Consider the following 24,638-nt stretch of genomic DNA (forward strand, 5'->3'; position numbering starts at 1 on the left):
AATGTTTGGTTGCTAGAAAGGGGCATGGTCCCAAGCCACTTCCATTTGCTGAGGCTGACAGATCCATGGAGAGAAGAATCTTTTGGTCCATTCAGTGGAGAGGAATTGAGGCTTCTCTTCTCTGGTTGCAATTACTGGGGTAATATGTAGTGAGTTGTTGGGGGTTTTTTTTTTTGGTGGATGCCATAATGCAGGTTTCCAGTACATCCCCATGACAGCACCTTAGGAGGAGTAATCCCATATCCTGTGTAGGGACAGGAAGCACAAGAAGTTAAAAGCCCTCCCACCCCCAACCTCATCAGTGTTTTTCCAGTCCCTACACAGGACAGGGAGTACAGGAGGAGCGCTGGTGCAGGAGCACTGATGTGAAGACAGATACCTCAGGGGGGCCACAGCTCTCTCCTTCCCGCCGCCAAGCTTGTCCTGGGCCGACACTTCCTGTCGGGAGTCCCTCAGCCCTCTGGTGTGCTGGAGCCTCCGGGTGCCGCTTCCCCATCGCCGGGGCTCTCGGTGTCCTGCTACGTGCAGGTCTGGCTTCTCCTGGCTCCGGAACCGCCCGGCGTCGAAAGCGGAAGTTCGGGATGACTACTTCCGGTGGCGGTTGCGTGGGAAATTCAAACCACAGTGAAGACCAGGGAGCAAGGAAAACGACTGGGCGACCAGGTAAGGCATAGGAAGGGGGGGCTGGGGAGCACAAAGACAAACTAACAGCTTGGGCACCCCTAACAGCAAAATGGCAGGGATGTCTTGCCCTGATACCCTCCCTGGATTGCCTCAGTCATGTAAGTGTACCATTACCTCCTTTATATGGTTAGTGGAGCTTACTCTTACCAGGCCCTCCATATCTTTTATAGGATCTATCTGGGCAGTTACCACCTCCTTCTAAGAAATAGAAGGATACAGGGAAAAAAGGCCACAGTAAAATCCAAGAGGTGCCTGGATTGTAATATTAGACTTCCAGACTCCTAAACAAAGCGTCTATGTGCTGAGTGTAGAGCCTCCATGCTAAAGGAGGAGCACGGGGCTTTATCAAATGAGATGTGTAATATAATCAAAGAAGAAGTTCAGGCTTCTATTCTCTGTAGCCCCCAGGGGATGAGATGTTTTGTGGTCTTAGAACCCAGAGATCCATGGTTTTTCCTGTTAAAAGCCCATGTGAAGGACATGATACTGGGGGAATGGGAGGATGTGGAGAAGAGACTATACCACAAGACTTCCGCCCGACTATCTTTTGACCCAGGGGACACTATTCCTAAAATTGACTGGTGGCTAAGGTGGTCAAGAAAACCTCTATACCCTTTGAAGACTTGTCAGGACTTAAAGATCCTATGGATAGGAAGGCGGATGGACTTTTGCAAAAAGCCTGGGAAGCTTCAGTAGCAATTATTAAATCTAATATCGCTGCTACATCTATTGCCAGATCCATGAGAGTCTGGCTAGAGGAGCTAGAAAGTCTCCTACACGATGGCACCCCCAGGGAATCTCTCCTTCAATCATTGCCCCTATTAAAAATGGCAACAAATTTTATGGCCGATGCTTCAGCGGAATCAGTCAGATTTGCGGCCAGAAATAATGCGCTTTCCAACTCAGCCCGAAGAGTTGTTTGGTTAAAACATGGTCTGGAAATACAGCTTCTAAGAACAAACTGTGCTCCATTCCATTTTCAGGGCTCAGGGTATTCGGACCTGTACTAGATGACTTCCTAGAAAAAGTGTCCGATTAAAAAAGAATGGCTTCCCTGAGGAGAAAAAAGTTTTTCAGAAACAGTTTGCATCGGGTAACTCATCCCTCAATACTAACAACTATAGCACAGGGTTACAGGATAGAATTTTCTCAAAATTCCACCTGGCGAGAGGTTCCCCTACCTCTTTCCTGTCTGCAGGCAGACATAGAGAAGCTGCTGCATCAGGGTTATTGTACCAGTTCCAGAACATGAATAACATCAGGGCCATTACTCCTCCCTGTTTTCAATAAAGAAACCGTCAGGGGAGTTCCATATGATTATCAACCTGAAACCCTTAAACCGGTGGGTCCACTACAAGATATTCTGCAGGGAATCAGTAAGATCAGCCATCCCTCTAATAGACGCGGATGCGGTAATGTGCACCCTGGACCTTAGGGATGCATACTACCACCTGCTGATACATTCCTGAAGTCCGCAATATCTGAGGTTTGCACTACTATCAGGCAGTCAGATTCTACACTACCAGTTCCAATGTCTTCCCTTTGGCCTGTCATCTGCTCCCAGAATCTTTACAAAGATCATGGCAGAGGTGGTAGCCTGTATCCGTCAGATATTACCATCATTCCGTACTTAGACGACTCCCTGTTGGTAGCAGGATCTCCTCTAGATATGACGCAACATCTGGAACTTGTCCTACGGACATTAACCAGCCTGGGTTTGATGTGTGACAACTGGATTTTTCTTTGCTCACAATCTTCCTGGGAGTCCATCTCAACTCCCGAATACGAATATCTTGTCTCCCGGAAGACAAGATGCTCTCAATTCCACAAAGGATTCGTTCTTTTGCAAGAGAGAAGAATCCTTCAATTCGGAAGGCAACGAGTATTTTGGGAATCATGACATCATGCATCTCCTGTGTCAGATGGAGCCAGTTCCATTCCAGGCCTCAACAGAAATGCATCCTGGAAGTGACAGATGGACATCAGAATTGCCTAGACAGGAAGATGTCTTTGTCCAGAAACGCCCAGGACTCTCTACACTGGTGGCTCGACCAGAAGAATCTATGGAAGAGTGCAGTGAATTCTGGAACCCTGTATTTTAGTGACCACGGACACAAGTCTCTCAGGATGGGGAACTCGAGTGGGAGATTCTTCTCTCCAAGGAACATGGTCCACGGAGATTCAGACCCGATCATCTAATTTTCGGGAGCTACAGGCAATCTGGGAAGCCCTACAGAGAAGCCGGGGCGGTCTTAAAAGACAAACATGTAAAAATTTTGTCGGACCACATCACGGCAGTCTTTCATCAGACATCAGGGCGGACCAGGACATCCACTTCTCCAGTCCCTGGCCAACGGGATATTCTTAGGTATAGAGAAGATAGTGAGCTCCATTTCAGCAGTTCACCTTCGGGGATCTGACAATCAGGAGGCAGATTACCTCAGAAGGCTTCAGAATGGGAACTGAAGGAAGAGGTGTTCCAGCAATTAACCCGCAGATCGGGTCAGCCGCACCTAGACCTTTTTGCATCCAGAACAAATGCAAAGATGACATCTTTCTTCTCTCTCGACCCAGGAGATCATCCTCTGGCAGTGGACGCACTCTCACAATATTGGGGAGAGGGCCTAACATATGCCTTCCCACCTGCTCTTCTAATTCCGAGAATGCTGCGATAAATTCAGGAAGATCGGGCGACTGTCCCGTTCTGTTCAAGGAGAAGTTGGTTCTCCCTTCTACGTCATCTAGTGTTGGAAGACCCAATCATTTTTTCCTTTTCAGGAAGATCTTCTGACGCAAGGTCCACTGTTTCATCAGAATTTTCAACAGCTCCAGTTCTCCGCTTGGCTTCTGAAGGGGAGATCCTGAAGAACAAGGACTTATCTGCCTGAGTGATTCAGACTATGAATGCTAGTAGAAAACCTGTAACCCAGGCCATATATAAAAAAAGTCTGGAGGACCTTTTGTAATTTCCACAGGACGGTAGACACCTCTCAGCCAGACATCCCTGTGATCCTTGATTTCTTGCAGGCAGGATTGACGCAGGTCTTAGACCAAGTACCTTGAAGGTGCAGATTGCGGCACTAGGTGCTTTCTTCGACACATCATTGTCCTCGCATCCCTGGATAATCGGGTTTGTCAAGGCAGTCCAGAGACTTAGGCCTACACAGAATTTCTTCCCCTCCGTGGGATCTGAATCTTGTCCTGAGAGTCCTTTTCAAACCTGCCTTCGGCCCAGTTAATAATTTGGGAATAAAGAACTTGACTCTGAAAACAGTCTTCTTGGTGGCAATCACCACAGCTAAACGGTTGGATGAAATCCAGGCTCTATCTGTCGTCAAGCCTTCTATGCAGATTCGGGATGATTGCATCATTCTGAAACTGGATCAAAGTTTCTCTTCTAAGGTGGTGTCATCGATGACCTTAAACCAAGAAGTGGTTCTTCCATCATTCTGCGAAAACCCTAGGAATCAGAGGGAGGAAGAGTTCCACCATCTTGATGTCCGCAGAGCAGTGTTGGCCTATTTGGAGGCCACTCGGAACTGGAGATTAGACTCTAACCTTTTTATACAGTTTGGGGGAAAAAATAGAGGCAGGAAGGCTTCAAGACCATCCTTAGCTAGATGGGTCACATCCATGATTAATCTAGCATATCTTTCAGAAGGACAGCCTCCCCCTGAAATTATCAAAGCCCATTCCACCAGAGCAATTTCCACCTCATGGGCAACTAGAGCAGGGGCTACCATTGAACAAATGTTTGCAGAAAGTAGTATGTCCTGACCATGTGGCTGCGGTACATGACAAGCTAGATGTTCTCTCACAGCAGAGATCTGCGTTTGGTAGGAAGGTACTTCAGGCAATTATCCCACCCTAAGCTATGAGTTCTTGGGTATACTCCTATGGTGCTGTCATGGGGACATACTGGAAAACCGGAATTAGTCTTATCGGTAATGATGTTTCCAGGAGTCCACATGACGGCACCCTTATTTCCCTCCCTATATTGCTACTGTATGTGATTCTAACATATATGTCTAAGCAGTCTAAAATAAAATTTTGTTGTACCCAGCCAATGTGGTTCTTGGAAAATCACTGAGGAGGTTGGGGGTGGGAGGGCTTTTAACCTCTTGTGCTTCCTGTCCCTACACAGGATATGGGATTACTCCTCCTACGGTGCTGTCATGTGGACTCCTTGAAACATCATTACCGGTAAGACTAATTCCGGTTTTTACATCTATGTATGATGGTCCCAATTTATTTAGACTGGTGTCTTACAGCCCAATAGGTGTGCTGGCATACGATTTGCCTAAAAAAAAATTGTAACATCCACCTTCATCAATTTTCACCATCTTACAACTTGCCAAAAAAAGTGACTACAGCCAGGAGCTGGTTTACATGTCTGGCTTGGACCAGGGTCACGTCATGGCCACATGTCTGAACTAAATGCAGGCACATCCACCAACGAGGCCATGGACTGATAAAGCAGACTGAGTCAGTTTGTGCTTGAAGCTTTTCTGCAGAGTGATGGCTTCAGTAAAACCACAGGATTGTCTTGATCCTGGTTGTTTTGGTGAGGTGAAGGCTGTATAGATGAGGGAAATAATGGTAACAAGTTCTACAGTCACTTCCAACTTTTCCTTGTGAAGCAGATTCTTCTCCAAAAACTGTTTGCACATACAGAAGCCTTAGGCCGGTTTACAGTGGCAATTAAAATAGTTGTTACGGCTGCGCAGTTGAGGGTGAAATGGCTTTTCTTGCTGCAATAACAAATGAGCAATTTGAAACGGGGTTTAATTTAAAAGACATCTTTACTTTTTATTAAGATCACTGATACTCTTTATTTGTAGCACCATACCCAGGTTGTCACTTATAACAGTATCCAATCCCATCCTCTGCACTAAATGCACTGCTGACTTTACATCTCATGCCCATTACATGCAAATTTCACTATTTCCTGTATTTTGAATAGTATTTGCTGCCGATCCCTCCCAAAAAATACCCTTTATGTCATGTTTTCACAAAATTTTTTTTTTTTTTTTTTTAAAGTGGATCCTCCTCCAAAAAAGTCAAATACTTTTGTCATAAGATTACTAATATCAGTAGGAAAACACATCTATAATGTATTTTTTTTTTTTTTTTTCTTTTTTTTTTTTTCTCTTCTTTTCCCACATCCCCTCCCCGCCTTCACCTAACATGGGAGGGGGGGGGGGGTGATTGTCAATTCTCAAAATTAACCAGCAAAAATGGCAAGTGTGAACAAGACCATGTGGGGACAGGGGTGTTGCCTCATGTTGGAAGTGTTGCAAATGTGACATACTAAACTGCTAAAAAAAACAACAAAAATGCCCTAAATTGGGTGTACTTTCATATAGTACCCAATGACATGGCAATTCAGATTAGAAGACATTTAAAGCCATATACATGAGCTTAAAATGTAGCACATGGTCTGGTCCCTATAGGTTTCCACTACAGAGCTGTAGGAACTCAATGTGCTCCTCTGGGGCTTATGTATGAGACCCCCAAAGTTTGTGTAACAAATGATTAAAAATTGTCCACCCTGATTTAAAAAAAAAAATAAAAAATCAGAATGTCTAAATAGTGGATTAACCATACTGATGACCCCCCCCACCTGCTGCTTGTGATTGGCTGCTGAGGTCACATGCCCATGTACAAAGTAAAGAGAATGCTGAAGTGGACAACCCCTTAACCCTGAAGGTGGTGCGCACGGTAATGTCCAGGCCACCTTTTACAATTCTGACTACTGTCCCTTTATGAGGTAATTACCCTGGAACGCTTCAAAGGATCCCCCTGATTCTGAGACTTTTTTTTTTCGTGATATATTGTACTTCATGGTAGTGAAAATTTCTTAATGACTTGTATTGCTTTGTGAAAAAATTGGAAATTTGGCAACTTTCATTCCCTTAAATCAGATGTCACACAAAATAGTTAATAACATTTCCCACATGTGTACTTTACATCTGCACAATTTTGGAACAAACTTTTTTTTTTTTTTTTTTTAGGAAGTTAAATTGCTGGTCAACTTAACCATTATCATTTTTTCCAACAATTTACAAAACCCTCTTGTTTTGGACCACATTTGAAGTGACTTGGAGGGGCCTTTATGACAGAAAATACCCTAAAGTGCCATTCTAAAAACTGTACCCCTCAAGGTGCTCAAAACAACATTCAAGAAGGTTATTAACCCTTCAGATGCTTCACAGGAATTTTTGGAGTGTTTCACAAATATTACATTAGACCTAACTTTTTATTTTCGCAAGGGTAACAGGATAAAAAGGACCACAAAATGTTGTACAATTTCTCCTCAGCATGCCGATACCCCATATGAGGGGGAAAACCACTGTTTGGGCGCACGGCAGGGTTCGGAGGGGAAGGGGCACCATTTGACTTTTTGAATGTAAAATTTGCTTGAAAAATTAGCGGATGCTACTTGGGGAGCCCCTAATGTACCTAAAAAGTGGAAACTGCCTACAACTGACCCAATTTTGGAAGCCAAACCCCATAAGGAACTTGTCTAGATGTGTGGTGAGCACCCTGAACCCCCAGGTGCTTCACAAAAGTTGATAACGTAGACGTGTGAAAATAAAAAATCAAACTTTTTCCATAAAAATGATCTTTTAGCCCCAATCTTTTTATTTTCACAAGGGTAAGAGGAGAAAATGGACCTCAAGCTGTTGTGCAATTTCTCCTGAGTACGCCGATACCCCATATGTGGGGAAAATACACTGTTTGGGCGCATGGCAGAGTACAGAAGGGAAGGAGCACTGTGTGACTTTATGAACCCAAATTTGGCTGGAATCGAGAGCGGACGCCATGTCGCGTTTTGAGCCTCTGATGTGCCTAAGCAGTGGAAACCCCCACACAAATCCACAAATTACCCCATTTTGGAAACTAGACCCCTCAATGATTTTATAGGGGAACATTTTGAACCCAGAGGTACAACACAGAATTTGATAACATTAGGTCATCATATTGAATAAGTTATCATTAGTCTTGAGCGCAAGTGCTCGCTACTTGAGTTTGCATCGGGTACTCGGGTATGCACCATGTATTGCGGGTGCTCGAGTGATGTGCTCGTGGCCCCGCCCTGCATGTTTTGCGGTTATTAGACACCCAAAAAAAACATGCAGGGATCGGTCGTGCATGACTATCAATCCCTACGTGTTTTTTTTTGGGCTGTATAACAGCCGCGGAATCTATTGAATTCTGCTCCCGGAATGCTGTGATCGACTTCAATCGCAGCATTTCGGGAGTTCATGTGCCGGGAGCGCCCGCGCAGCCTCCGTGTGGGTGCGATCGGTGAGGCGTAATAATACGTACTTGGTCATTAAGGCCACGTATTACTCCCCACGTCTAAAAGGAGTTAAAGAGGCGCTGTCACCATAAATATGCATTTTGTAAATGCCACTATTCTGAATCTTGTGGTTTCTTTTTGTTTCTGCACCTCTCTGTTCCTGAGATACGGCCCCTTAATCTAAACGTCTTATTAGCCAAATGGGTGTGTATTTATACAGATTACTCCCCTTTGGCTAAAAAAAAAAAAGATTAGATTTTATATACAGGGAAAAGGGGCCATATTTCAGGAACATAGGAAAAACATTGGATTCTGAACAGCAGCAATTACACCAAGTAACACAGTAGGAGCTAATTTCCTATTATACATTGAACTCGATAATAACATAAAACCTCATGCACTGTTCTGTTTTCACAAAACTCTACCCCCTTTAAGTACTTTCTGCAGCTCCATGGATCTGGTGTACAAACAGTGATTGTCGTAAATGACTAAGCCAAATTTCTCAACGGTTTATGCCATTTATTACGCTATTTCAGAGCAACTACACCCAAAAACTGGCTAACGTTTTGTTGTGAAATGACACTTATTATTTTTGTACATAAGTCACAAACATCACTTATTCAAGAAAGGACGTAGGTGTCTTGGAAAAAAAAAAAGCGTGGAACAAATATATACATTTATGGTGTAAAAATTTTTTTACAATGCATGGAAACTTTTGCATTGGCAGGTAATGCCTTTGTCTCAGGCTCTTATCTAACATTGGGCTGAAAAAGTTGTGCTGGCGTCATTTGCGACAAATATATAGTTAAAGGTGCAACAGTCCAGCAATATACAGTGGCAGAGATGATAAGGGTGCTAAGGATTTGCCATAAAATACGGCATTTTTTGATGAACATGGTGTGCAATACTGTATACGATGACCTTTTCTTGACGTGTGGAATATATTGGTCCTTTAAATTGATAAGGACTCTTTACGCCTCTCTTAATAGGCACTCTGGACTCGTATGCCTTTTAATAAATTGGGAGTATCCTCACTGTCCGTATGCCTGAAGATAATTTTCCTGGCAGAAATTATAGTCAGTCGTCCCACCTCATTCTGCTATGAGGGGCTAGATTGTCAGAAAAAAAAATTAAAATCCTCAAATTATAGGGGAAAATTATGGCATAATCCATAATTTGACTTCTTTTAAGCCAAAAAAAAAAAAACAAACTGGTGCCGGGGCAGTGATAAATGTTTCCCACTATTTCTACAATCCATTCTTCAGTACTTGTGGTTCTTTCCTGGCTGGACATGCTCCCTGGTGGACTAGAGGTTACAGGGAATGTCAATTAATGGATCACCTAGAGAATGAATCTCTTCCTTGTGGTCATTACTATAGAATTATCGATTATTTTTCATTCATGGTGAACTATAGCGGTAGATATTGGCCAACAATTCAGTGCATACACGCCTATGTATCCTGGTAGGTAAGTGGGCTACTTGACATGGTACAGGTTGGTTAAGCTGCATGCTTGGCAGTAGGTGCTGGTAGACGCTGTTCTTTGAAATGACCCCCATTAATAATACTGTCTTATAAGGAGTGGCTGGGACTACTACAGAGGAGGTGACTGCTGTGCAGTAGGGGGCTGACCCCACCGTGTAAAGCCACCGCCAGTTTCTTGGTGGCACGATGGATTAAGGCGCTGTCTGGATGCTGGTGCTGCAGGTGATGTAGGTGGCTCTCCTGGCTGTCGGCTGTGTATCCACAGTCTTCACACACATACAGCTTGGTCCTCCGCTCCTTGTAGGCATAATTCTGTTGGACTCCATGGATCTTCTTCAGATGGGATTCCAAAGAGCAGCGCTGGGTGAAGGCCTTGTCACAAAGGTGGCACTTGTAAGGGCGGACTCCTATAAAAAAGGAAATGGAAAGTTGTTTTCCACATTTTGGATGTATTTTTCGAATCAAGTCACAATGGTAGAAATTTAATTTCCAGGATATCTACAAAATCCCCCATGTCAGGATCTGAATTAGTTCTTGGGCTGAGTTTCCAGCAGAATCAGAAAATTACCTATTGTTTTAAATCTTTTTTTTTTTTTTTTTTTTTTTTTATTATAAATCTTTGGCCTTTTTTTCATATTATAATCTGTATTTAAAAAAACGCAAATTTCAAACTGGCCACTCAGGCTTTTTTTTTAGTCTCCTACTAATTATACTTTCAAGAAGAGTTTTCATCGGGCTCATTATCATCAGAGGCAATATTAGAATTTTAACAGGTAACACCTCTCACAATAGGTGATTTCATAGCTCCTCCTCCTTTCACAGTGACCTTTGCACATGCTCAGTAAATGCTTCAATACAAAAGATAGGGTGGGGATCTGACCACTGTGGCTAATGTACATGTGAACTTCCTGAAAACTACGGGAAGCTTGAGTGTAAAAAAGCCCCAGTGGCCAGTGTGAGAATGGCAAGACTTCTAGTTTTTTTTCCATACAGGTTGTAATATGGAACAATAAACATGGCCAAAAAATATATGTTTAACACAAAAAACTGATTTAAATAAGTCATTTTCTGATGATAGCTTGCCTTTAAGATAAGCAGACAGGAAACTTTTATATGTTTTCTGAAAGTTCGATCATTTCGCCATTTTTTCCTTTTTTTTTAAATTTTTTTCCTTTGTGTAAATCTTTATTAAAATCAATAAAAAAAAAAAACATTTAAAAAAATCATTTCGCCATTCAATAGGTTATTGTGTAGTTCCACCAGTCATCTGGAAGACTTAGTCACCAACCTGTTTACACACAGCTGGATCATAGGCAGCCATACTCTTATTACATGAGGATTTTAGTAACGCTAATGATGACTTTTAAAGAGTGACCGTTGTTTTAATTTTGATTTAATAAATGGATAGTACATGTGGAAATAAGCAACTTTGTAATATATCTTATTGGAGAAATTTTCTTGTTTCATCTTCTGGATTGATTACTCATTCTCAGTTCACGGGTAAAAATCTTGTCTTTAGGGAATACAGATTTTTCTATTACTGAGATAGGAGATGACAGTTAGTGCTTTTAAAAATCTATGATGAGGGGAGAAGCTAGAGGCCGACACAGACATTCTGCTGCAGTTACAGTTCACCATAGAACTTTATGAGCACCAACTGTCATCTATCTAAGTAATGGGAAAGTCTGTATTCACTGAAGACAGATTTTACTCGTGAATTGAGAATAAATGATCAGTCCAGGAGGAGAAAAAAAAGCAGATTTCTCTAATAAACTTTATATCTTATTATTTTCACTTGTACTATTGATTAATGAAAAAAAATTACACTGAAAGGTACCAAAACCATTGTGGCAGTTGCAGTTTACAATATTGCAAATAACTCTATATATTACAGCTGTAGATCAATAGTGAAGATCAATCAATAGTGCAACTAAAAATTTCCCTGTAGCCCATTTCTTGACGAGTTTTCGACCTGCAAAGAAAATACGTTGAAATTATGGTAATGTCCTATTGTGATAAGAGCAGGAACAGGGCTGAATTATACAGTCGTGCTCATGCTTAGCTGCCAGGATATCCCCTTATATGTAGTTATGACCAAAGGAAGTTGACAGAGGAAGAGAGCTCCCTCTGTCACGTAAATGACCCCATAACGGGATGATAGGTGCTGATGGAATGCTATGTCAACCAAGGCCCAAGAAACACCTATTTGGCCCAGGCAGAACCAGGGTTTCACAGGATGCTTATATCAGTGCTATAAAGACAGGCATAATACACTGCAACGATGCAAAAGTATTAGAATGCATTATATGAAGGATCAAAAGTTCATTTTTTGTAGAATGTTTGAAACTTTTTAGTTACCTTTTTTTGCTAAATAAAAAGTATCCAACATTCTAAAAGAAGAATGAAAGAAAAATAAAAAAAACATTAACATTGATTAACTCCATATAAATGATATTTTCGTAATGTCCCATTATAAAATTATTATAGTAAATAACGAGCGCGCCAGAATTGCTGTTAATTGTTCATCCTGCCTCTCATAAAATGGAACAAAAAGAAGTGATCAAAAGTCATAAGAATCTCAAAATTATACCAATGAAAGCATCAACTCAACCTACAAAAAAAAAAAAAAACACAACCCCTCGCACAGCTCGATGAAAAATGTATAAAGTAGTGAAACTGAAAAAAATAATAAGAAAAAACTTTTAACAAGTATAAAAAAAAATAATACAAAATTATAATAATAAATGTGTATATAAAACTTTTTAATATCTAAGTAGATAGATATTAAAAAGTTTTATATATATGAGTGGTGTGAAAAAGTGTTTGCCCCCTTCCTGATTTCTTATTCTTTTGCATGTTTGTCACACTTAAATGTTTCAGATCACAAAACAAATTTAAATATTAGTCAAAGAGAACACCAGTAACCACAAAATGCAGTTTTTAAATGAAGGTCTTTATTAAGAGAAAAAGAGATCCAAACCTACAGGGACCTGTGGGAAAAAGTGATTGATCCCTAAACCTAATAACTGGTTGGGCCGCCCTTAGCAGCAACAACTGCAATCAAGTGTTTGCGATAACTGGCAACGAGTCTTTTACAACGCTCTGGAGGAATTTTGGCCACTCATCTTTGCAAAATTGTAATTCAGCCACATTGGAGGGTTTCTGAGCATGAACCGCCTTTTTAAGGTCATGCCACCAAATCTCAATCGGATTAAGGTCATAACTTTGACTAGGCCACTCCAAAGTCTTAATTGTGTTTTTCTTAAGCCATTCAGAGGTGGACTTGCTGATGTGTTTTGGATCATTGTCCTGCTGTATAACCCAAGTACGCTTCAGCTTGAGGTCACGAACAGATGGCCGGACATTCTCCTTCAGGATTTTTTGGTAGACAGCAGAATTCATGGTTCCATTTACCAAAGCAAGTCTTCCAGGTCCTGAAGCGGCAAAACAGCCCCAGACCATCACACTACCACCACCATATTTTACTGTTGGTATGATGTTCCTTTTCTGAAATGCTGTGTTACTTCTACGCCAGATGTAATGAGACATATAGCTTCCAAAAAGTTAAACTTTTGTCTTGTCAGTCCACAGAGTATTCTCCCAAAAGTTTTGGTGATCATCAAGATGTTTTCAGGCAAAGCTGAGACAAGCCTTTATGTTCTTTTTTCTCAGCAGTGGTTTTCATCTTGGAACTGCCATGTATTTCATTTTTGCCCGGTCTCTTTCTTATGGCGGAGTCATGAACACTGACTCTAACTGAGGCAAGGTAGGACTGCAGTTCTTTGGATACTGTTGTGGTTTTTTTTGTGACCTCTTGGATGAGTCGTCGCTGCGCTCTTGGGGTAATTTTGGTCGGCCGGCCACTTCTGGGAAGGTTCACCACTGTTCCATGTTTTCGCTATTTGTGGATAATGGTTCTCACTGTGGTTTGCTGGAGTCCCAAAGCTTTACAAATGGCTTTATAACCTTTTGCAGACTGATAAATCTCAATTACTTTGTTTCTCATTTACTTTGTTTCTCATTTGTTACCGAGTTTCTTTGGATCGCAGCATAATGTTTAGCTTTTGAAGATCTTTTGGTCTACTTCACTTTATCAGGCAGGTCCTATTTAGGTGATTTCTTGATTGAGAACAGTATCTATATATTAAAAAGTTACAGAGACAGCTATATAAACTAAATCCTCAAAAATTACAGAATTGCTGTTTTCTTCATTGCCCACTCAGAAAATATAAGTGTTTCATAGATTTAAGGACCTGATTCATCATTAATTTGCAATTTTTTAAAATCACTTTTCTTTCTTTGCCTTGTGATATTTGCTAGTGTTTTACTTGTCAAAATCATCAAAATGGCAGATGTGGCTGATGAATTTTGCACAAAAATAATTTTTATTTTTGCATTTAACCTGTTTTGTGACTTTTTAATACCAAAAAATCGCATGCTCTGTTAAAATGTTAAAGAATTTGCACTAAGATTTTAAACGTACATAAATCCCCGTCCACATTTGTGAATTTTTAAAACCTGAAGGAATCAGCTGAAAACATCTGGAAACCCCAAACTCCGTCCACATTGATGAACATTAAAAAAAAAAAAAAGTTGAAGGCATAAAATAGATTTTAAGGAAGTTATTTATTAAAAGAACCTTAAGAAAAAATCGACAAAAACAAACAAAAAAAAGGCGCAATTGCAAAAATAAATTAGGCACTATATGTATTACAAAATGGTGCCATTAGAAATACAACTTAGCCCACAAAAAAAGGAGTTATATTAAACAAAAAAAAATGTATAGAAAAAAAAGTTATGGCTGTTGGAAAGTTTGGGGTTAAATTATATATTATAATTAGGTTTCACCTATTTTGCATCCATGAACACTATGTGGTGCTAGAGTATGGATAATATTGTTTTCTTGCTTTTTTTATGGTCACTATAAATAAAAATTAGAACAGAAACATCAACCACTAGATGGCTCCACTGCTCCACAAATTTAATCCAAAAGGACAAAAATAAGCAAATGTGCCCTCTAGTGGCTGTAATACCATATTCAAAAGTATAATATCCTGCCATTGCCGCAAGAACATTAACTGAAGTTTGGTAACTATTGTTTTATTTCTGTTTTGTTTCTGGAGCCATAAGTGTCATCAGCACGCGCAGCCATATTGGTTGGTTGTCTATGCTTCAGGAACTGATGACAAACATATCACTTTACTAGTGATTGATGCTGACAAAAGGACTGTGACCATCACTTTCTGACAACCTAATTTAAATGGATTTCTGGAAAAACGAAGTATGGAAAAGTGAGGGGACTGACCCCCCAGAACCACTATAAATAGGGATTTATAGCTCTCTGATGAGTGCAGTCACCTGTACCATTTATACTTTATACTGTACCCGAGGCCTGTGGGAAGTTAACACTGTACCCGAGGCCTGTGGGAAGTTAACACTGTACCCGAGGCCTGTGGGAAGTTAACACTGTACCCGAGGCCTGTATGAAGTTAACACTGTACCCGAGGCCTGTATGTGAAATTAACACTGTACCCGAGGTCTGTGGGAAGTTAACACTGTACCCGAGGACTGTATTGTGTGAAGTTAATCGTGTACCCGAGTTCCCCGTGGAGCTGACAGTGACATAGATGTTGAGTTGTTCAGTTACAGTTCATGTTCTGAATGTTCGTGCATGTGACGTCACATACAGTAGATTGCAACCATGAAGCGCCTATGCCTTGAATGAAAAATTGCAACCATAAAGCGTTTTATGTGAAGAAAGAAAAAATTAAAAATCTTGCTTTAATCAAAACAGTCTGCAATATTTTCTTGAATTAGGAACCCTCGGCCACGTGCAGATGAAATTTTTGCACTCCCAAACAATTGGTCCAGCAGTATAACATGCCAATTCTGTGCCACTGGCACCTTATGGTTCTCCGCCTTCACCATCCTCACCTGTATGGGTGCGCACGTGCCTCTTTAGGTCAAAGGTGTCATTGAATCCTTTCCCGCAGTGCTCACACCGGTGTCTCTTCACCTCGCTGTGACACTTCATATGACGGTTCAGCATCCTTTGATAGGAGAAGCTCTTGTCGCACAGCGTGCAGTGAAACAGCACCTTCTCTTCATCCTGTTATGATATTGAAGTCGCAATCAGCATGGAGAATGCATGATCGAAAGGCTCAAGAGCCAGACTAAGATGTCTACAGTATGTGTGGCAAAAATGGGGATATTCAATAAAATATTGGAAAAGATAAATTCAACATCATAAGAGCTGAAATCACAATTCTGCTTGCTTATATTGGAAACAGTCAACAACAGGGCTGACGGACAGCTCTACCAGCTTCTACTTTCCATATATATAAAAAGGAACATCAGATTATTGGTATATAACACTTCCCAGATTGCTAATTACCAGACATTAGACATTAAGATAACTAGGATTACAGCTCTGACTATTATAGAGACTATAACTCAGGACCACTTTATAATAAGTAATGCATTTAGTAACAAGATACCTGGGGTGAAAGTCTCATCTCCGGAGTTGGAGAAGTTTGATCGGAGTTCCTCTCTTCCTCTTGATAGGGTAAGTGTTTCGCCACACAGCGCAGGTGAGGGAGAGATAGATCCAGAGCCATCTCATTATCGTACTCGGGTCCTGCATCTTTCTGGGGCACATATTCCAAAGTCACTGTATTGGGATATACAGACAATACTTAAAGGGGTGCTCTCACCAAGACAACCCCTCTTAAGTGTAAAAATTAAGAAATGATAGAGGTGCCCCGTTCAATGAGCCACTCACGGAAAGCACCTCTTGCTCCGGTGGACCCGATACACCCATATGTTACAGGTGGTAAACTATTCATCAGAATTGCCGCCATGTTATACTACTGTTCTTCTGGGAGAACGTCTGTCCAAAAGCAACTTCATCCATCAGGTTATAGAAGACGCACCGGCAGTGATCAGCTGATTACTGTGCCAATTTGTGTTTAAAAATAGGCTGTACATTATTAATTATCTCATTACAGAACCCTTATTACGGATCTGGCCTCATTCGTTCAGCCATCGCAGCATTAGCGAGTTGAGGCGTTGATGGCAATAAGACCCGACTCGCGATTGTCATTCCAGCACATCCAAAAGGTCATGGCCCTGCTCTCGTTCATCAGGTTCTTCCACACCAACTATTTTTTTTTTAATGAACTTCGCTTTAAGCACTTAAAAAAAAAAAGGAGCATTCCACAAAAGGTAGAAGACCCCTCCCCTCGGATATGATTTGTCCTCCAACAAACTTTCCAATCGGTGTGACCAGGTCCATTTATCCAGGAGCCCACCTGAAACAGATGAGTCCATCACACTGCTTGAGCCAATGGTGATGTGCTGTCCATCCCTCTAGCCAACACTTCGCACCAGGAACATAATTATAGTTGGTACGGGGGTTGCATTCAACCTGGACACTGGAACCTAAGGAGTTCGAAAGGTCCTTTTGGCCCATATGGGAAGACCTGTGATAGTTGGGAACCCTGTTGGAGATTTTGCAAGCTTCAAGTTACACCACTGCTTGAAACCTCAGTCTTGTGCGGGAAACCTATTCTATGAAGCCCCTAACCAAGAGCTCTGGTGGGCATGCTGACCAAAGGATTGTGATTTAGATATTCAGAAAAAATTGTAAAGTTGTAATTTTTACACAATGCCTATGTCAGCCCTTCATAGTCCTGTCCTGTGAATCCACAGGTGATTAATTCATAACTGGTGGAGGTCCTACTGATCTTGGAAATGGGTGTCCTATGCCCTCTTACAAATTGAGCGGTCTTTTCGAAGTCTCTGGAGATCATACCTCTGGCTCTCTGTTCTTGTGAACAATGGAGATTGAACAACCTCTCTGTTCTTGTGAACAGAAAGGGTTGGGGGTCCTACCCACAATTTGGACCCCCACCATCATACATTTATTACTTATCCAGTTAATGTTACTGGTATGACAACCCCTTTTAACATTCAAAAAGTTTTTAGCTGCAATCATGTCAAAAGTTGTGCCAAATCATGTTGTCGCGGTTTTAGCCACCCGTTAGCCCACCCTAACTTTTTGCTCAAATTGTACATCCCACCAGGTGTAATTTGGGTTTTCTCATTTCTTCTATAGATATAACTTATTTCAACCTATTAACGTCTAATTTGTATTATTTCTATAATATTCAACTTTATATGGAGATGTTGCCGTTTTCTTGATTTATGTTCTCATGTGATGGGGAGAGGGAACATCCGGGAGTATGTTTGTATTTTATCATGTTATTATACTAACGAAGTGGACATATGCAGAGGTAAACTACGTGACATCTCACAGCCCTGCTGTTCGGGCTCCTCGATGGCATTTTTGGAGGTTTTAGTGCCTACGTGTGTGACTATTAAAGGCACCTTTACGCCCCGTGCGTATAAGTGCAGTTGAATGTGGTTTTACTGTGAAAAAATTTTTTGGCAATCTAAAGAGGAATTCGACTGCGTTCACACCATACAGAGATACATAAATTTTGTCAATATACCAAAAAGTCCCAAATTAGAATAAGGGTATGTGCACACGATGCAGAAATGAAGCAGAAAATTTCTGCATCATTTCTGCATCTCCCTGGCAGAAAAAACGCATGCAGATTGTGCATGCGTTTTTCCTGCAGAATACATGCGGATCCACATGCAGATTCACATGCGTTTCCGCATGCAGATTGACAAGCGCTTTCCAGGCGATTTTAGCATCACCTGGAAAGTGCTTGATAACTAGGTCACACTATATAAATCCATGCAAACAGCATGGATTTATACAGTGTGACCCGAGAGAGTGTATATACTTACCTCCGATGGCCCGCGCTGTCCTGCTCACTCCGTTCTGCCGGCAACTTTGAATTGAAAGACCTGCCGACGTCAGCGTCACGTGACCCGTCACATGACTCTGACGTCACCGCAGGTCCTACAACTCACTGCAAGTGCCGGGAACCAAGCGGGAGCGCTGCGCGGGCCGACAGAAGGTAAGAATACATTTATTTTTTATTTTATTCTTCTTTTTACAGCTTTTTTAATGGTACCTGGGTGTGGATGAGACTCTCCTCTCCTCCACACCCGGGTACCATCCGCACATTAGAACGCACCAATTACGCAAGTACAAATGCTGTCTTGCGGAATTGGCGCGTTCTAATGCAAGTCAATGGCGGCGAAATCGCCGCGTTTCCGCAAAATTAATTGACATGCTGCGGATTTTTGACCGCAGCGTTAACGCTGCGGAAAAATCCGCATCATGGGCACAGCACATGCGGATTTCCATTGGGGAACATTGCTGCCCTTCTACCATGCGTTTTTCATGCGTTTCCGCGGCGTTTACGCAACTGCAAAAACGCCGCGGAAACGCATGAAATACGCATCGTGTGAACACAGCCTAAGGGAGTATTGAGAAACTAATACATAAAGATAGAAAAATAAAAGCAGCACTTTTCATGCTTGAGAAAGACGCTGAAATGCCACAGGAGCTGATTAAAATCCGTTTTCTCACCATGTAACTTTGGAGTGTTGCCCCAATTTTTGGGATTTGTAAAACAAATACATAGGAACAAAGGTTGAAAAAAAAAAAAAAAAAAACGCAGGTCTATCAAGTTTTTTGATCTGTGTTTTGTAATGCAATTCTAAAAACAGATAATGGATTTCATGCAGAGGACCTAAAATCTGCAAATGGCACCAGAAGGACCTTACTGACTATCATGGTTTCCTTTATGGTTTTCCTACGATTGTTCGTCATTTTACTAGGAAATATTAAATAAATATAGGATCAGGCAGGTGACCTGCAGGAAAACTTTACATCGACATCAAACATTGTTCTACTTCCTACACAAGTCTCCAACCATAATATTTTTTTTATAAAAGTAGTAAAATATCTGCCACTATGATAACTTCTTGGTTCTTCTCCAATTATGTAAAGGTATTTTAATTGGCGGGAATAATGCAATCTGCAGCGTTCTTGCTGTCAATATCTGAAGTTTGTTGGACCCCATTATAACGCGATAAAATCCATCAGGAAAATTAAAGGGTTATTCCCCCAGATGACTGGGGGTCTGACCACTGGGACCCTCAGGGATCCCGAGAAAGAGGCTCTGGAGTCCTGTACGGAATGCTCCATTTATTGTCTACGGGACCGATGGAAATAGGTTTGCATAGAGTTCAGCAGCCCATAGACAAGGATTAGAGTGGAGGTCGTGCATCTGCACCTCTTCTCCATTCAGGACAGGAACACAGAGCTTCATTCTCCAGGTTTCAGAGCCTCAATTTTGGGATCACTGAGAGTCCCAGTAGTCAGAACTTTAGTGATCAGCAAAGCTATCCTGTAGATTGAAGATAACTTCCATGTTATTTGGAATAACCCTTTAATCCATGATAACTGCCATGTGTCCATTAGAAACAAAATCTAAAGATTATAATAAAATATGATGTCAATAAAAGATGATTCACCTGGAATGTACATTTCCCCTCTGTCCTCATCAGGTACTTCACCCCACTTTCTCTTCCAACTTCCCAAACTGGACTTCTTCACCAAAAATGCCCTGGGCATCTTGTCTAGTTTGTATCTCCGAAGTGTACAGTGAGAATGGATTCTAATTTTCTTGAAATACCATTTGGTGGAATGTTTTCCAAGAGCACAATAAAGTTGATGATCATAAAATTTTAAAATTGGAACACAATATCAAAAGATCTTATTAGAGTTGTCCAGGAACGTCTTTCAAGACTGTAGCAAATTGAAAATGAGAGGTCCACTTTGTCCTGTTGTTGAGTATCCAGTGTTTCTTGATTGATGATGGAACTTCACCGTGTCTATGTCCAAAGATGAAGAACCAACTCAAGAAAATAACAAGTCCATGGATGACAGATTTGACGTCACTCTGTATAACCTGAAGATAAGACTATGGGTTTTTGATTGAGTCGTGAAATACCAGATTTGTCCTATTTGATCTCCAGAAAGTCTACTTAGGTGAGCATCAAAAACTTCTGGGAGTCTTCAGTATGATTGCTCTTCCAAAGCTGGAATATACATGGATGAAGCGTGAGTGTCTTCTGTAAAAGAACCAGTTGTGAAATAACGGTGGGGGGAGGATCCTCTGTATTATTATTTTTTTTCATCATCTTCTTTCAACCTGCTGAACCGGTTTTAGAACCGCTTGGAGTGAGGTGGAAACGCTTCAGGGAGGAGATGAAGATTGGTAAGGTGGGGACATGGCTTCTGGGTGGGAGAAAGAAAGGACCCACACCCTGACCTGCACATACATTTCCACATGAAAATCAGGTAGCTCTTGTTAGGAGTATGTGCATGAGCCTGTTAGAAGGGTGTGTGTATTTTTGTGGTGTGAAAACAGTGACACACAGTTGCGCAGTGTCTGTATGTAGGACACGTAACTGTCATCTCTTAACGCTCTACAGTCGTCTGACATGAGCCTGCAGCTCATTCTAGCACTGGTGTCCCATCTATTACAGAAGTACAAAGTTGGCCATTCCTCCTCCATGTAGAGATCTAGAGACCACCAATCCACCTTCAACTCCTCTGCCAGAAAAAAACACCTATCCCCTCGTTACTTCTCTGCCTCTCCCAATCCCTTCCTCGCCCAGATTACACAAAAACTTTAGTGCAAAATATTAACAATGACTTACAAGGCAGTTCATAACCTATCATTTTCATTAGAGTTGAGAAATTTTTTTTGCAAGTCTGGAGTTCATATTGGTACTCCTTGGTAGTTGGACCATTGCAGTGCAAACTTCATCAGCTGGCACTCGAATGTCGGCATCTTATGCGCCTCTTGTGATTACTTGATTACCGCAATGTCATGACATCATGACTTCACACACATCATGAGACCCAGTAATCAAGAGAGGAACCTAAAATGCCGGTATTCGGGTGCCAGCTGCACTTCCCTTCTCTGGCTGCCAAGGAGTTTTAATGTGGACACTGAACTAGGGTCCTTCAAATCTTTTAACTCGACTCTACCCTCACTTAATCTTCAGCTTCCTCCTCACAAATAATCTCCTGTCCTCGCAAGACAACTTTCTCTGCTCCTCACAAAACCAACCCCAAAACTGCTACCATACACCCCACATACTGTTACGGATCCGGGTGGTGGAACCTTTGTGCTGTGATGCAAGGAGGGACCAGAGGGGCGTAACTAAGTGCCTACCCGGACTGACCCTGGTCACACGGCGGCTTAGTCGACTCCGTGAACCAAGGAGGGACCGGGAAGGTGAACCAGGTGCCACTTTGGGACCGACCTTGTGTGAGAGCAGGCGACTTCCACGGGACTGATGGCCGAAGCCGACAGGCACAGCAGATGAACACGGCTGGTAGACAGGCAGGAGATGCGGGTAGACAAGCAGGCGGGCACAGCAGATAGACAGGCAGGTGGGCATGGCTGATAGGCAGGTGGGCACAGATGATAGACAGGCAGGTGAGCACGGGAACCTGAGGGCTGGAGAGAGTATTAGTACAGAAACAACAACGCACAGGCACCTCCATATTGGAGTAGGTGCCTTATATAAGGGCAGTCCTCCGGCTATTGGCCGGGGAATCTTTAGGACGGCGCGCGGCCCCTTTAAGAGGGAGGGAGCGCACGTGCGTGTGCCCTAAGCACAGTGCACGGGGAACTGCGCGTGGTGCGCGCACCCCGGGCAGATGCAGCAGGGGAGCCAGAGGATGCCGCACCGGGACTGCGGCGGTGAGGGGATTGGCATCTCTGCCCAGCAGTAGGCAGAGACGCCGACGCTACACATACCTTGGAACCTCACTACTCTAATACACCAAATTCTCACCTACTATATAAACATTTGAAAGCAACCTGTAAACCCAGGTTTTCAGACTACCTACAGACTAAATAAAACCCTGCTGCCAACAGACTGCCATATGATCAGCTTTTACGCTTATCTACTGTCTCTTTCCCCTTCCACATGTAGTTTGTAATCCCTCATGGGTGTGCTGTTTCCTCATGGGTTGAGTCCATCCTTTCCATTTATTATACTTGTCTTCTACCTTATGTTATACAGCGGGTCAAATAAGTATTGAACATGTCACCAATTTTCTAAGTAAATATACAGTACAGACCAAAAGTGTGCCAAGAGTGTGCAAAGCAGTCATCAAAGCAAAAGGTGGCTACTTTGAAGAACCTAGAATATAAGACATATTTTCAGTTGTTTCACACTTTTTTGTTAAGTATATAATTCCACATGTGTTATTTCATAGTTTTGATGCCTTCAGTGTGAATGTACAATTTTCAAAGTCATGAAAATACAGAAAAATCTTTAAATGTGAAGGTGTGTCCAAACTTTTGGTCTGTACTGTATTTCTAAAGGTGATATTGACATGAAATTCTCACTAAATGTCGGCAACAACCCATCCAACCCACACAGGCAAAGAAATCAAACCATAGATGTCCATAAATTATGTGTAATAATGAGAAATGACACAGGGAAAAAGTATTGAACACACTTACTGAAATGTAATTAATATTTCATACAAAAACCTTTGTTGGTGACAACAGCTTCAATACTCCTCCTGTATGGAGAAACTAGTCGTAGGTATTGCTCAGGTGTGATTTTGGCCCATTCTTCCACACAAACACTCTTCGAATTCTGAAAGTCCCGTCGGCTCCTTCTATGAACTCTGAGCTTTAGTTCCTTCCATAAATTTTCTATTGGATTCGGATCAGGTGATTGCCTGTGTCATTCTAGCAGCTTTATTTTCTTTCTCTGAAACCTATTGAGAGTTTCCTTGGCTGGGTGTTTGAGATCATTGTCTTACTGAAATGACCACTCTGGTTTCATCTTCATCATCCTGGTAGATGGCAGCAGATTTTTTTCAAGAATGTCTCAGTACATTTGTCCATTAATCTTTCCTTTAATTATATGAAGTTTGCCAGTGCTGTATGCTGAAAAACAGCCCCACACAATGATGTTCCCACCACCAAACTTCACTGTTGGTGTGGTGTTTTTGGGGGGTTTTGCAGTGCCCTTTGGCCTCAAAACATGGTGTCTATTATGGAATCCAAAGAGTTAAATTTTGGTCTCATCTGACCAGACTATATTCTCCCAGTATTTCACAGGCTTGTGTAAATGTTGTTCAGCAAATTTTAAACGCGCTTGAACATGTTTTTTGTTCAGCCATTAAATCTTGCGTGGTGAGCATGCATACAGGCCATGGAGGTTGAGTGAATTACTTTTAGTTTTCTTTGAAAAATTTTTACCTGCTGATTCCAGGTCTTTCTGTAGCTCTCCAAGGATGGTCCCTGGCTCTTGGACAACTCTTCTGATAATTCTTTTCACTCCTTTGTCTTAGACCTTGTGGGGAGCACCTGGTTGTGGCCGCTTTATGGTGAAATTATGTTCTTTCCACTCCCCGGATTATGACCCCAACAGAGCTCACTGGAACAGCCAGTAGTTTAGAAATTCTTCTGTAACCAATGCCATCAGTATATTTTGCAACAATAAGGTTGCAAATGTTTTGAGATGGCTCACTGGTTTTACCCATCATGAGATGATTCTTGTGTGGCACCCTAGTAGTGAGACACCTTTTTATAGGCCATCCGTTGAACCAGCTGATATTATTTTTCACTAAGTGGCAGGATTGCTTTCTAATTACTGTTAGATTTCAGCTGGTGTCATGACTTTTCATGGCTTTTTGCACCTCTCTTTCTTCATGTGTTCAATACTTTGACATTTAACTAATGACATGGATGGAATATATATGTATATCTGAGATTAACATCTGAACAGTGTAGATGAAATTACTGTAATTCCAGTGGATAGCTAACAAAGTGGTAGTGACTGTAGGAAAGCACCGTACCCCTCCACTCAGCATGAGGTTTCTTTTAGGATGATCTTATTTTCGGTCCAAGTGCTGTCTGTGAAAAAAAACGAAGAGCACTTGGATCAATGTTATTCAATTAGGCTGTTCAGATGACCGTTTTTTTCACATTTACTCATGTCTGCGTGAAAAATAAAAATCTCAGCATGTGCTAGTTTCTTCCTTATTTCAGATGAGACTCACTCATTCAAGTCTGTGGATGCACAAAAAAACGGATTAACCGCATAGTATCCAATTTTCATGGATACATTGTGCTTTTTCACCCTTGTTTTTGTAAATTTTATTAACTACTGATGTATAAAAACGGATGAAAGATCAT

At 41.7% G+C, this 24,638-nt stretch overlaps 2 protein-coding genes across 2 annotated transcripts in view; one reads left to right on the plus strand and one right to left on the minus strand.

Moving 5' to 3' along the window:
• Positions 1 to 5,855: 5,855 nt before the first annotated feature.
• On the minus strand, positions 5,856 to 20,573 carry OVOL1 (ovo like transcriptional repressor 1). The gene is made up of 4 exons (XM_073658411.1): positions 19,933 to 20,573; positions 15,972 to 16,144; positions 15,409 to 15,583; positions 5,856 to 9,881 (listed from the first exon to the last, which is right to left on the minus strand). Exons 1-4 carry the CDS (start codon positions 20,030 to 20,032, stop codon positions 9,562 to 9,564), a joined length of 768 nt encoding a protein of 255 aa, XP_073514512.1. The 5' UTR covers positions 20,033 to 20,573; the 3' UTR covers positions 5,856 to 9,561.
• Positions 20,574 to 20,663: 90 nt separating this feature from the next.
• The window catches only part of KAT5 (lysine acetyltransferase 5), a 45,592-nt gene continuing 41,617 nt past the window's right edge, over positions 20,664 to 24,638 (plus strand). Inside the window, exon 1 of the mRNA XM_073658410.1 lies at positions 20,664 to 20,678. The gene's annotated coding sequence lies outside the window, so the exon portion shown is untranslated. The remainder of the gene's footprint in view (positions 20,679 to 24,638) is intronic.

The sequence above is a fragment of the Phyllobates terribilis genome, unplaced genomic scaffold, assembly GCF_046119375.1.
Source record: "Phyllobates terribilis strain yellow unplaced genomic scaffold, ASM4611937v1 Scaffold_13__5_contigs__length_258822181, whole genome shotgun sequence".
Classification (NCBI taxonomy): domain Eukaryota; kingdom Metazoa; phylum Chordata; class Amphibia; order Anura; family Dendrobatidae; genus Phyllobates; species Phyllobates terribilis.

What these genes read in the sequence shown, in the direction of transcription:
- OVOL1 (XM_073658411.1), bottom strand. Translation starts at nt 20,032, where the DNA reads ATGCCCAGGGCATTTTTGGTGAAGAAGTCCAGTTTGGGAAGTTGGAAG. An exon ending in AGGGGAAATGTACATTCCAG is followed by an intron (nt 16,145 to 19,932) that starts GTGAATCATCTT and finishes ATCCCAATACAG; the next exon opens with TGACTTTGGAATATGTGCCC. An exon ending in AGATGAGACTTTCACCCCAG is followed by an intron (nt 15,584 to 15,971) that starts GTATCTTGTTAC and finishes ATATCATAACAG; the next exon opens with GATGAAGAGAAGGTGCTGTT.